A 14118-nucleotide genomic window follows, 5' to 3' on the forward strand; every position below is an offset into this window, starting at 1 on the left:
TATGTTTTTGTTAAGAGATTTACAAAGGAGACATTGGCTTTAAATTTTGTAAAAGTAATCATGATGGAGAAATACTTGCATGCCATTGGAGCTATTACTGATGATGAAGAATATAAAGACTCCAAGGAGACTAGAAAGAAGTCTCAAGCCTCTTCAAATAAGGCTAAAGAAAAGGATTCAATTGACATTGAAAGCTTGACTAAATATTTAAAGTCACTCACTAATGAAGTTTCAGTATTAAAAATAAAGTCAAGCAAGACCTCTACTAATAACAAGTCACATAAGTATTTTTTATTCAGAAATAATAACAACAACCAGCTAGCTAAATCTGCCCAAATCTCAAATTTTGTGTTGAGTGTGGAAAGCATAGGCATTGATAATTACGTCGTAAGGCGTTTCCTTTTGAAATAAACCCCCAAAATGCCTTTCTGTCCTAATAGTAGCTGTCGGATCTATTGTTAGACGATGGAACAGAAATCAGCCGTCTAATTTAAGGTTTTTTTTAATGAATTTAAGGTTTTTTAAGGTTGGAATACTGAACGTCTCTGATCTTCCTTGCCTAATGGGGGTTTCTGTTTCCAGTTAGCTGGGTTGTTTAGGGTGGAAGAAAATTCTTCCACTGCGTACTGTTTTATTTGTTGGCTGATATAGCCATGCATGACTATTCAGGTTTCTCTGGAGGTTCGAGGCCCTCGCCTTGTTTTACTATATGCAAGATTAATATTGTATAACCCTGTGTGGTTATCTCTCTGAGAACCGATCTTCTCGGTGGTTAACATTATACTTTAATAGTTCATGTTTTGGACTTATTTTGAGGATTCGGCCCTGCTATGACTAATTTAATTTAGTCTTCTTAGTCTTTTCATAGTTATTTCAGAGATACCATGAATACTGTGTTATTAATTCTGTGAAGTTATAAAAAAAATTTAAGACTTTTTCCTCTTGATATTTACTTTGAAATGATAGAAAAATATGTATTTTGTCAAGCTGTAATTTACTGATTATTTGTTGTGGGTTTCAACCCTCGCCAAGGGTTTATTGAACTATTTTCCGCAAGGCTTTTCGTGCTTATTTTCAGTGTAAAATGTATGATAGTTACTATTGTTCGCATTAATTCCGATAGCGTTGTATGCACAATGATTAATATATGCTCTAAAGCTGAATAGATTGTTGTTATTTCTCCAAAGTTTACAATCCAAGTTCCTTTCAACTGATGTGGTTAAGGGTTTGTTTGACAACCCAATTGATGTGGTTAAGGGTTTGTTTGACAGCCTAAGTCTGAGGGTTGTTCACACGTTGTTGCTCATTTTTTGTTTGTGCTTTTCCCCTCTTAAGAGGCATCATGAGCAGGTCAGGGCAGCCCCCGGATCTCAAGAAGTAAGTATATAATTCACCCCCAGTTCGGTTAAACTAAACTTGTGTTTGGATCTGTTCTTGTTGCTTCAGTACATACACTGGATGGTTTATGTAAGTAGGCGTTTTGCATGGGTAGTTTACTTTTCAGTGGCATAAGGTTAAGAAATTAAGGTTTAGGGTTTTAGGATCAGTTCTGGGCTTAAACATCATTTCAAGGTTTAGGATCAGTTCAGGGTTTAAACATCATTTCAGGGTTGAGGATCTATTGAGGGTTTGAATATGAGTTCGGGTCTTCAGGATTTAGGGTAGAAGTCTCAGCTTTATGCCGAGGTTTGGATTTCTTGAAGTTAAAAGCTTATTGTTGTTTTGTTTGGTGTTCAGGTAAAATGTGGGACCCCAATTTCAGGGTGTCTGGTCTTCAGGCTCCTAGGATTTCACACAGTCAGTGTAGAAATTGAGGTGTTTTTAAATTTTCAGCAGACTCTAATTGTTTTATAGCATTTTAGCACTACATAAAATACATAAAATAAACAGTGCAACCCTGGTCTTTTGCATCTTTTGTGTTGGGGAATCTCACGATGGTATACGGCCTTAGTATGGAGTATTTACCCTATTTTATAAATATTAACATATGTAAATGTTCAACATTAAAAGCTAAAAGTGGGATACCCATTTCAGGATGTTTGATGATAGTCTCAGACTCATGGGACCTCACAGTGAAACTAACTGAGGTGACTTCAATTATTTTTAGCATTTTAGCACTACATGAAATAAATAGTGCAACTCTGGTCTTTAACATCCCGTGGGTTGGGGTATTCCTGGATATTGTAAGTCCAAAACATAGTAATTCGATTCTTGTATCGGAGAAACAAGAAAAGGCCTACTACACAAGGTTCGGCTTAAGAGCATAGTGTTAAAAACTAGGACCGGTAACTGACCTGGTCCACCTATCATACAGGTTTTTGAACTAGAACAAGGAAAAACTGGACTGGTCAGATCATCAATAGGAGTGACATAAACATCATTTGGCTCAGAGTCTGAGGACTCCTCAGATTCCTCTGCAACCTCAGTAGTAGTAGTAGTTGTCGCAGCAAAACTAGACCTAACAGAAGCACGAGTTGGTCGAGCTGCATGAATAGTGCTTCCCATTGGTGTTTGCCTTAGCTTGATTCAGCTACTGGCTCTAGTTCTACTGGCACTACCAAATCAGGATCACCCCTCACCTCCCCCAACTCCAAATGAGATGTGTGAGGCAAATGAGAGGGGATGTATGATTTTATAGGCTTGGAGGGGCTGTTTTTGGAGGGAAACAACGCCTAGTTTCCCAGAAAACCACTCACACCCACCCAAAAGTGCTCTGTGTGTGTCTGCGGCCGCGCATGTGTGAACTCTCAATGACCCGGTTGGGTTATGATGGAACCAGCTGGTTCATGCCAGTGTGGTACCAAACAGCCGGTTCATGGTCGGTTTGGTGCCAAACTGCGGTCTACCTTAGCCCAAACTGGGGTCATTGGCTGGGTTGACCTCTGTACCTAATGAATTGGCTGGTTTGACGAGGTAGCGGTTCGACCTGGCTGGGTTTTAAAACCATGCTTAAGAGATACATTGTTTGAGTTGGCTACTCAGCGATGTACACTGAATGGTTCAATAGAAAACAATGTATCATGCTGAGTTCCGTTTCACTACTATAGAATCTAGATTTTGATGACATTGGTGCAAACTCATTCACTATTCACAAATCGTTCTTCATGATTGTAGAATTAAACATCAGAGTTTCCCGTTGCTTCTTTAACAGAGGCCTGTTCTGTGAAAAGAGACTCCTCCCTCTAGCTTCTTTTGTGAGGAGACTCTGCAAAGGCCGAGTCGCAGCATCCTCTGTTGTGCCTTCCTAGTAATATCTTGAAATTTCTGAATTTCAACTGTTCATTTAAACCACTTCAACTTTATGTACTTTCTTTTCCATAATGACTTCAAAGCTGAAGAAGGTTAGGCTGCCAACATTGCCAGGTTCTCGTATGGTTACCTTGCATGGGCCTTTGGATAATAGTTAGCACTTACCTCAACAGTTGGGCTAAGGTTTAACTACACTATCATGCCTTTGGATAATAGTTAGCACTTACCTCAACAGTTGGGCTAAGGTTTAACTACACTATCATAAGACACCATATATTTCCACAATGTGGGAACATCATACATTGTCATGGAAACCATGATGTGGCTAAGGTTTCACTACATTATCATAAGCCACCAAATAAATCCCACAACGTGGGCACATCAGACATTGTCATGGAACCATGGTGTCAAATACATTGTGTTTGATTTATTGTATTTTTTGTTTACATTACTTTTCTTCATCATCTTATGGGAAGATAGGCACTTGTGCAGTTTGTCTTAACTAGTCAGCTTTCCAAGCTAGAGTGACCACGTTCCCGTTCTAGCACACCTTCTTGTTTTACAGTGTTTGCAAGTGCAATGGCCCAGTGGAATTTTGGATTGTGATGATTGGTGGCAACCGCTGTCCACTAGTAGTAGATGAAACCTTCGTTCTTAGTTGTTTCTCTTGGTTTTCTAATTTACATCAAACATATGAGATTTTAACTTTTTGTTTGTTTGTGATTTAATAATTTTTGTTGTTTTCTGTGTTTTCTGATCGTTACCTTGCCACCTTTTTCCAGCTGTCGCAAGCTTCAGTACTAAACTTTGAAATAAAAACCTACAGAATAACTGAAGTTTCACTTAGTTTTACTTCATTAGTGGTTGAGCATGCTCTCATAGCAAACTGTAGGTGCAGCAGAGAGTTCCTGAACTTCTGGCCTATAAACCAACACTTAGGTTGCCATTGGCAGAGTAAACAGCTCTTCTCATAGACATAAAGAAAATGACAAGTCATGATATGCATTGGTCTCAGTTGAGTATCTGCAATTTTTAAAGTGCAACGATGTTGAAACAAAACTGCAGTTACTGTAGTCAATATATATCAGAAAACTCTAGAGTATTGAATATTAATAGATCAGATATGTTACTACTGTAGACAACTGCAAGAAAGTGTGAAACGCCCACAAGAGACATTTATAATGATGCAACTATTTTTATGTTAACTTGGAAGTTGATACCAATACCTATTCCCCGAACTGCTGGTAGCTTATCAAATATATTGCATGCAACAGGTCATTTTCTTTAAGGCTGTCCTTTCATGTTGTATGATTTGTCAGTTGTCTTGTTCTCGTTGTTTCGTGCCCACCAAACCCATCTGATTACAGCAGGGATCTACTCTTTAAGTTCTTTACAGTGATTTCCTCATCGGTCCTTTGCAGTTAGGAGTGTGGTGGAAACTGAAGCCTAACTCTGGGCATTGATTGTATTAACTTTCCTGCCTCTAGTCTGTCGGCAATTATTTTTTCTCATTGTTTGAATACAAGATGTTGCTTCACAAGTTCTTGAGATCTTGCTTGAGAAATTAATTCTCTTTATAGCATAGTGTGCCTTTAGTTCCTCCTAAAAAATATATCTTCCTCTAATGTGTTAAGCAAACACTGGTAAAAGCAGAATAGAACTCTCATTCTCTCCTAATAGCTTGTGCATGTTACACTGCACGAACTTGCTTACATACTTCATGTTTACAACATTACTCAATCTTTGCAAACTAACGTTCTCATCTTCTATTGAAATAAACCAGATTGGATAGAGCAACTAGATGATGATAATGAAATCTAACTGCCATGCTCAGCAATATTTCAGTGATTTCCCAATCCTTATAAACTTGGAGTGCAATAAATAGTTCTTTGCCTAGTCAAGATTAAGATATTTTCAATGCCATTAAGATTAAAACCATTTCCAAAGCCTTCATCTTTAGGATTGGTGCCTTTTGAATCTTCCTTGATGCTATTCAAATGTCTTAGGGATTCAGATCTAATGAATATAGGTGCTTGCTAAATTATCCCTTCTCCCTCAGCCAGATGAAAAAGTTGACTTATGACATATTCAGAAGATATGATTTAAGCATATATAATTTCTTTCCCTTGAGAAAGTATATGATGTTACTATAAAATATTTATGATTTCACCCTTTCTGGGTAACTATTACATAGTTTAGAGAACATTTGGCTTTGCAATTTATTTTCCTATTCCATTCTGACTTGATTGATACACGTGGGAATCCCAATAAGCAAATTGTGTTGTCTAATAAACATTTGTGTTAGTGTTTATTAATTTGTAGATAGTTACCTACCGTATATTTTATCCCTTTTGCTTCATTTCCTTTTGCTTGGTTATGGCTGTGATGATGTTTCCTTTTTTGTTTTACTCATAGATTACATTTTCAATGATACCTTAATTTCTTTTGCATGATAATAAGTCTGACATCTAATTCCTATGTTTTTTAGTTGCAAGGAAAGGCATTTTGATCTCTTTAAATTTATGAATTCAATGGCTTGTATATTTTGCCATGATATCTGTACATGACAAATTTTCTTGCCTAAACACAATAGAGGTAGAGAATAAGAGTAGGCAATTATTTTTTAGTTACTGTTTCACTTTTCTAATATATTGAAAATTAATTTCTGAATTCAGTAAAGTTGAACGCCAACAGAGTGGTGGTTGGTACTCTACGAGGATTTGACCAGTTCATGAATTTAGTCCTGGATGGTACTGTCGAAGTAAATGGCAATGAAAGAAATGAGATAGGCATGGTGGTAGGTTTTTCCTCTTTCTCATGTCGTTTTCAAAATTTTCAATGTCATATAAAATTAGTTAAATTCAATTTACTAGGAGATTCATTTGTTTTGTTTCTTATCTGCAGGTCATCAGAGGGAACAGTGTTGTGATGATTGAAGCTTTGGAACCGGTCAATAGGTCATAATAATTTATTTTGAAACCTTTTCATGTTTGGGAGATTCATGGGTACATAACTTTTGTAAGCAATGCACCATTTGTTAAAATATTCCAGTAATGATTTTTCCTATCTATTTTTGCAATGTTTTATTTTGAATGGATGTTATGAGCAAAGTATGGAGAGTATTCTTCCCCCCCTTTTTTATGCTTTTAGGAGTTAGAAGATGGTTGAAATAGTTGCACGGGAAGATGGCAGCAATGTAGACAACCGAATTTCACAATGTAGTTTATTTGCTTGATATAGTAACCACATCCTAACATGTTGCTTAATAGTAACATCAATTCTTATTGGCTGTGAATGCTTTTAGATGGTTGGAACAATTTCCTTATATTAAGGCTTCATAAGTTTGTGTGTGCAATGTTCTCAGCTAGCATTCTGATGATGTTATATAATGTAGGTCCTTCATTTCCATATGGGTTGGATTCATATCAGCCATGCTTTTGCTATAAGGGCCATGCCATGTTTTAGGAGTTAGAAGATGGCTGAAATAGCTGCATGGGAAGATGGCAGCAATGTAGACAACTGAATTTCACAATGTAGTTTATTTGCTTGATATAGTAACCACATCCTAACATGATGCTTAATAGTAACATCAATTCTTATTGGCTGTGAATGCTTTTAGATGGTTGGAACAATTTCCTTATATTAAGGCTTCATAAGTTTGTGTGTGCAATGTTCTCAGCTAGTGTTCTGATGATGTTATATAATGTAGGTCCTTTATTTCCATATGGGTTGGATTCATATCAGCCATGCTTTTGCTATAAGGGCCATGCCATGTTTTAGTGCATGTTGATCACCTTTCTAGCTTTGAACTTAAATGTAGGATCTTTTGCTCCGTTTTTTTTAATAGAAAATATGTTTTAACCTTCGATTACATCTATCAAGCATAGATACGTATCATTGATCAAAGACAATGTGCAAACCTCTCATTGCTAAAAGAATAACTAGTGTGGTCCTGACAATGAACCACACTAGTTGGTTCGAAACGCATCGACAAATGTTTGTCTACATGTGATTTACGCCGAAGTTATTCTTTCAACTATTATGGATCACAGAAGCCTCAATTCAACCTCTCATTGCGCCGAGAGGTGCTCTCCAACCCAATATGGTAGTGATGTTGTAATGTTTAACCTTTTGACTTCCTAGAATGACAAAGATGTTGTAATCTCCTGTCTAACATTTTTGGATTCCAACCCATGGTTTTTCCACATGGTATTGTTCTCTAATGTAACCTATATGAAGGGTAATAATTAAACCAACCTAGATCCATCTCTTCACTCTAAAAAATGTTTGCACCTCAAGGAGAGATTTGATCCCTCTTGGCGCTTGGTAGATCCGGAGCTAAAGATGGATATAGGCTAGTGGTATAAAAGAACGCCCAAGGGTTGAGATGGATCTATGTTAGTTTATTTATTTATTACATCGTAGGCATTCCCTCTGAAATGAACTTCCCTCTCTGCCCACTTGTCATTTTTCTGCACTGTTAGATAATATGTTAGACGATTGAAATAGGTTTATTCGTTCGATCAGAGGATATAATTAGTTAGAAAAAAGAGTTATTATGCCCTAACCGCCTTAACCACCTTACACACAAATTCTATCCCTCCCGAATGGTTTCCGCTTCGCGCAGTGGATTGCAGGCTGTGGGGGCTCACCCACTGCCTATGGGAACCACTATGGATCTCTCTATCATAGAACTCGGACTGCGATTCAGCTTGGTGCAGAACAGTTCCTGTCTGGATACAAACTCCCTCAATACAGTCTACCACAACTAATGGACCATCTGTGATTCTGAGGGTTACTGTGACTTCTGATGATTATGCCATTTTTTGTTTCTTGTACAATTACAAAAATGGATATGCATTGCTAGCAATTGGTATTTTCGAGAGCATGTGCAAGGGAGAATTGTGTTTTTGGATTGTGGGGTAGTTGGCATTGATATGATAATTTTAATAGTTCCTGATTTGCATAAATGCCTAATGCCTAGAGAATTGGCTTGTGTTTTGGATTTGTTGTGTGGGTTAGGTTAATGTTACTACCTTATTTTCAATGACTATTGCTTCGTTGTCGTAAATGTTTGTCCAAAGGCAACTTTTTGACTGGGGTAAGAAAAAATGTTTTCCATGTTACATGGATGTCTACCTGTGATGTTCTGAGCTATTTATCGCTATATAATGCTGAAGAATATACAACAACCTATTTTTCATTAAAAATGTGCCTGCTTGATTGTTAAAATCCGTTTTCCCCCTCCTTCTGTATGTTAGGGGTTTAAGGGTTAGTTGTTTTAGGTGGTTTCAATGTTTATGTAATGTTTTTAGGGTATGCAACCTATAATAAAGGTGAAGAAAACAATATCGAGCCCTATTGCATCTATTACTATGGTGATGAGGCTATGAAATGTTATTGGAACCTTAACAGGAATTGAAAGTTGTCTCCATGGACCATCTTTGTTTCTCAATTCTAAAACATTTTAAACAATAGTGAGTCCATTTGCCTCTCGTTGTGTTTTTGAGATAAGATAAGATAAGATAATTACGCCAGAAAGCGTTTCCCTTTGAAATGAATTGCCCTAGCTATCATTGTGTCCTATTGTTGACCGTGGATTTGTGGTGTTAGATGATTGAATGAATTGTGATCGTTGATCCAACACTGATCCAAAACTGAACGGTTAATGAGGAAGCGGGACGGACGCACCGCCAGCAAGCCATTCGTTTCGCAGTTGACCCGTGCTCTGCGCGCAATGCCAACAAGGGCTCTGCCTGGACTCAAGCTCTGAACCTCCGCCTCATGCGCAAAAAAAAGACCATCACGATGATGAAGTAGAAGAAATCCTCCCTCATAACGCTCGCGAGAAAAATGAAATCGGCATCTTTCCATTGAAAATGTTGTAACTTCTCAGGTAGGAATGGGAGCGACCGAGGCCTTGAAATGCGAAGTTAGAAGTCTTGAATTCCTGCAGCCATGGAAGAACAGGTATTCCAGCTCTATTCCTTCAAGGCTTTTTATGGTTTGTTTTATGTATTTTGGATTTTTTAGGGTTTCCGCGGAAGAACAAGCGAGTTTCTGGAGTGGAGAAGATTTTGGTTTATTGAGCTCTTTCAGATTCATGTCGTTTTATGGTAGTTGTTGTTTTCTTACATTTTTTTGGCCCACAATATCCAGTTTTTATTAAGGAAACCCTTCTTTTTCATCCTGTCTCTCTTCCTATGAAAAACGTGGGATTGGGGCTTAAGCTATTTGCAGCGGTTTTGTTTTGTATGACTCTAGCGCTGATCAAGGTGACATACATTGCAATTACCAGTTATTTCACATTGAACTGCTGTCTGCCCTATTTAGAAAGTGAGAAGGTTACATTGTTTGTGGACAGCATTCTGCATAGTCCCTCGTTCTGGCTATATGCAATAAGGCAAGGATCCAGGGCTTTAGTCATTGGGGCATTCACTCCCTGTTGAGATTCACTTGAAATAGGGATAATGTAGGGATTTGTTTCATTGGCAAAGTTTTGTATGGTGTTTGCTTTTGTGTGGAATGGTTCAATGCATTGATTAATGGCCCAGATTTGATAAGTGTTTACTGGTTAGACCCTCAGTAATCTGGGGTGTAGAATGGCCAAAAGCTATTTTTGGTCCCTTGTTAGTTTGGCTTGTAGGATTCGCGTTAGATTGTTTGGTCCTTATTTGGAAACTTTTGGAAATAACATAAATTAGTAGACAAAGTTTCCATGATGCCAACTTTATTAGGATCTTGTTAATAATAAAAACAAGATATTCCAATGTGTTCATGCCTTAAGCTGGTCTTTTTTTCTCCAGTTGTCTTACGAACGGCCAGCTCAGGATTTGCCCAAGACTTTTAATTTTTTTAAACAATGGGGATTTGAGTTTAGACTTTAGTACTTTTATCAAACAGGGTTCTTGATTTTGTCATGGTTCTTTTGCGTGTTTGGAGTTGCAAGCTCATGTTAAAGCTATTAATCTCAATGCAGGATATGGGTATATATGTAATATTGGGATAGGCTCTCCGATCATCCATTCTATTATTCTATCGCTATGCTCAAGTATTGGTAGATGGGTTTATTTATAAAAAATCAGTTAACCATAACAAGCCCTTTTAATAGAAGCCAAACGCCTTTTTCCAATATTCTATGCCACTCTGAAGCTTGTATTTGTGGGTGAATAGTGAAAACGTTGTTTTTAGTATTGTCATTGTTATCAACTAATGGGACATCTCTGATACAAATTCCTTGTATTGTTTTCATAGATTGAGAGAGCTTTTCTAAAGCAACCAAAAGTCTTTCTCAGGTAATCATATTGCAGTATTATTTGATTTTATTTCATGTTTAGAATCTTTTGATTTGCTTCTCTTTTGATCCTTAATTTATATTGTTGCAGTTCTAAGAAGTCTGGGAAGGGGAAACGTCCTGGAAAAGGTGGCAACAGGTTTTGGAAGAATGTGGATCTTGGCTTCAAGACCCCCAAAGAAGCTATTCAAGGTATGGTGATTAAATTTTGGGCAGATTTGATTATTGCGATATATTTTGTTTGTATATATTATTGTGCATTTAATTGTTGTTTCTATTAAATTATCCATTTGAATGCCAAAATGCTTCCTTGTAGCAAGGTTGCACGAGTAAGAATACACACCAGGTATAGAAATGGTGTAGTTGTTATGAATTCCCAAAATATTGTTTGTTAGTATGGGGGATCCTGGTGCCATTTGAAATGTCTTTGTGCTTGCCAATTTAAATGTAACTTACTTGATCCATGTGTATTGGACTCTGGAGAAAATTCTAACACTGCCTTTTATTTGTTTCCCATAAATACATTTGAGGTTGAAATACATTTTAAGTCTTCATATTTAAGACTGAAAATTGACTCCATCACGATAAAAACACAATTAAACCTGTAAACAAGAGCCCTTTATAATTTAGTATAGACTGGAACAGACTTCTCATGCCCAATACGTGCATCAATCACTTACCAGGCTCACACTATGTTGTATATCTTCAACTATCAATCCATATGAATTAATTGAATGCAGAATCACATTTCTTTCTTATTATTTACCAAAATATATAGTGTCTGTGAAGTCAGGGAAGTAGCTGTTGTGATTCAAAAATAGCTATATGATTAATCATCCAAATTGATACAATAAAAAGCCTTTTTGTAGGATGTTTTGAATTCTTTGAACACACGTTCTGTAGGTCTCTGTAGCTAAAGAGCCCATGTTTAGTAAGAACGATAGTGGTAAAAGTAGCATGCCAGGTATGGAAGTGCTTTTTGAGTACCAAATTCTAATAGCATAAGTAGTGATGCAACAGTCTTGTCTAAAGCTTTTACAATATATCTTGTGTTCTAAGACACCTTTTGAGCATTTTCAAAGAAGATAGGAATTCTCTTCATCATAGCTTTGCCAACAAAACCAACTTGCAACAGTTTTATCTCTTGCATTTACAATATATCTTGTGTTCTAAGACACCTTTTGAGCATTTTCAAAGAAAGTAGGAACTCCCTCCATCATAGGTTTGCCAACAGAACCAACTTCTACTATCTGGTCAATCAGTGCCAAGGCAATTAATTAAATTCACCACCAGCAGGGAACTTAGCAAGAAATCATCATCTGCAAAGATAACCCCATGTTTGCCCTATATTAGATGTGGCCACCAAACAATCATTCCAGATGCAGGAAAATCATTTGCGGGGTTACTATCATAAAAATAATACGGACTTGTTTTTCACTTTTAATTATTTCTTTACAGAGAAAGATGGTATTCTTTACAGACTCGATTTTTGCTTTTAATTATTTCTTTACAGAGAAAGATAGTATTCTTTACAGACTCCGTTTTGCATATCCGATCTTACCTGAAAGATTCAAAGCTTTGGAACTAATTTCAAGAAGCTATGATACTCGGTGCTGAGAGGTAGTTGAATGATCATTGCCCTACTATTTTTATTTTTAATATTATCTATATGCACTGATTAATTTTTTTCTTTTTCCTTCATCGTTAACATATGATAATAAAAGCAAAATTAAGAATCTTAAGAATAATCAAGATGTCATTCTTATGATTAGTTTTCTTTTTTTCTTGATTCTGATACATGAACTAGAAGTTGTGCAATCATCTTGGTTTTATTTATTTATTTATTATTTTGTTTTTATCTATAATTTTTATTTTGGTCTTTCGGTTTCCACTGATTCGTGCAAATATTTTCTGATTGGTGCATATTATTTTATATTGTTGCAGTCTTTCTCAACTAATTTGTCAATACATGTATTTGTCCATTATATGTTTTTGGGTCTTTCTCCACTGGATTGTGTGAACTAGGTTTTCTTGGTTTTTATGTAGGGACCTACATCGACAAGAAGTGCCCATTCACTGGTACTGTTTCAATAAGAGGTCGTATATTAGCTGGAACATGTTACAGTGCTAAAATGACACGGACAATTATTGTCCATAGGGACTATCTCCATTTTGTCAAGAAATATCAGAGGTAACTAGAGAACATTATAGTGAATTGCAATTATATTTCTATACAGTTCCATTTAAGTAGTAATTTTTGAATGCCTGCATACTTAACAGATATGAAAAGAGACATTCGAACATACCAGCCCATATTTCACCCTGTTTCCATGTCAAAGAAGGGGATCATGTTATCATTGGGCAATGCAGGTAAATCTATTTATGGGAATATCCACTAAAACCTGTGACTCTTTTTTGTGTTTTTATTGGTTGTTAACATTTTATATGATTTGCTTGTATCAGGCCCTTGTCCAAGACTGTAAGGTTTAATGTTCTGAAGGTGATTCCTGCGGGTTCTAGCAGTGGTTCTGCAAAGAAAGCCTTCACTACAATATGAATCCGTTTTTTTTTTCTTCCATTAAGTGTGATAGAGTGGGCTTCGACAGAGTTGAGGGTTACTTACTATTTTATCATTTGGTCAAAATTAATTTTGTTAGTTTAATCCTTCTTTTGGTTACTGTGTTGAATTTTGAAAAAGATGTACGGCGCATGTTTACTCTTTGGTAGTTGAAAGTCCACCGTTCTTGGATACTTTTGTTTTGGTTTTAGCATCCAGTAAACCTTTGAAGGCATATTCTTCGAATATATATATATATATATTTCCAATAGCCAAATATGACGATGTCATATTTATTTTATTATATATGGCAAGGAGTTTCGCTTTTAATTATTTCTTTAGGAGGTGGCATTCGTGTGCTTGAAGCTGTTGACTTGGTGATAATAAATATTGCTATCAAATGATCAATACACCTAACTTTCTCAGCATAACTTTGAATTTATGAAGGTGCCTAAGACAATCTAGTTATATGTGATGGTTGCCAATAGTATTTCATGTGAAGATGTTGAAATTTAATTCACACAAGAGGTTTGTAATGTGCGTGGATTTTAAACTATAGGAGCTGCAAAGAAGGATTCTTGCTGAGTTTTTTGTACTGATCGAATATCAAGGGTTCTAGGCGTTGTGAATCCTCGTCATTATTTTGATGCTTATTCCATTTTCTATATCACTGGATGCAACTGTCTAGGCTTATTTTGGGGGCTTATGCGAAGTAAAGTTTACGGGCATTCAAGGGTCAAGGGTCCTTTCGGATTCTTTACTGGGCCACTTTAATACAATAATCTCTTATTCTCGGATGAAAAAAGAAACCATACAAGCAATTTTAGCGAATGCCCAAAAATTTTGAGATGATTAAAAGATGACTGAAAATAATGAAACAGTGATGCCCTGCGATTTTACTATATTTAGTCGATGTGTGTTGATGAGGCGTTGTGCAATTAAATCCAGTTAGTATCAGTATGCATGGCCGTGTGAGAGAATCTTAGAAAGGGGATGGGGGGTTCTGATATCCAAATTT

The 14118-nt window shown here is 36.5% G+C and overlaps 2 protein-coding genes across 2 annotated transcripts; both read left to right on the plus strand.

The window, feature by feature from the left end:
- Positions 1-530: 530 nt before the first annotated feature.
- Positions 531-6277, plus strand: LOC149239876 (putative small nuclear ribonucleoprotein G). Its single transcript, XM_089373566.1, has 3 exons — positions 531-681; positions 5925-6046; positions 6154-6277. Exons 1-3 carry the CDS (start codon positions 654-656, stop codon positions 6211-6213), a joined length of 210 nt encoding a protein of 69 aa, XP_089229692.1. The 5' UTR covers positions 531-653; the 3' UTR covers positions 6214-6277.
- Positions 6278-9207: 2930 nt separating this feature from the next.
- On the plus strand, positions 9208-13346 carry LOC149239877 (small ribosomal subunit protein uS17z-like). Its single transcript, XM_089369994.1, has 6 exons — positions 9208-9219; positions 10504-10544; positions 10635-10735; positions 12590-12734; positions 12824-12913; positions 13007-13346. Exons 1-6 carry the CDS (start codon positions 9208-9210, stop codon positions 13098-13100), a joined length of 483 nt encoding a protein of 160 aa, XP_089226120.1. The 3' UTR covers positions 13101-13346.
- The last annotated feature ends 772 nt before the right edge of the window (positions 13347-14118 follow it).

The sequence above is a fragment of the Pinus tabuliformis genome, chromosome 8 (assembly GCF_031772625.1).
Source record: "Pinus tabuliformis cultivar Carrire ecotype Pingquan chromosome 8, CPIR1, whole genome shotgun sequence".
Lineage (NCBI taxonomy): Eukaryota > Viridiplantae > Streptophyta > Pinopsida > Pinales > Pinaceae > Pinus > Pinus tabuliformis.

Coding starts and splice junctions, on each gene's coding strand:
- LOC149239876 (XM_089373566.1), top strand. CDS start 654: ATGCATGACTATTCAGGTTTCTCTGGAG. Junction 682..5,924: donor CTATTCAGGTTTCTCTGGAG/GTTCGAGGCCCT, acceptor TTCTGAATTCAG/TAAAGTTGAACGCCAACAGA. Junction 6,047..6,153: donor GAAATGAGATAGGCATGGTG/GTAGGTTTTTCC, acceptor TCTTATCTGCAG/GTCATCAGAGGGAACAGTGT.
- LOC149239877 (XM_089369994.1), top strand. Junction 10,545..10,634: donor CAACCAAAAGTCTTTCTCAG/GTAATCATATTG, acceptor ATATTGTTGCAG/TTCTAAGAAGTCTGGGAAGG. Junction 12,914..13,006: donor GTTATCATTGGGCAATGCAG/GTAAATCTATTT, acceptor TGCTTGTATCAG/GCCCTTGTCCAAGACTGTAA.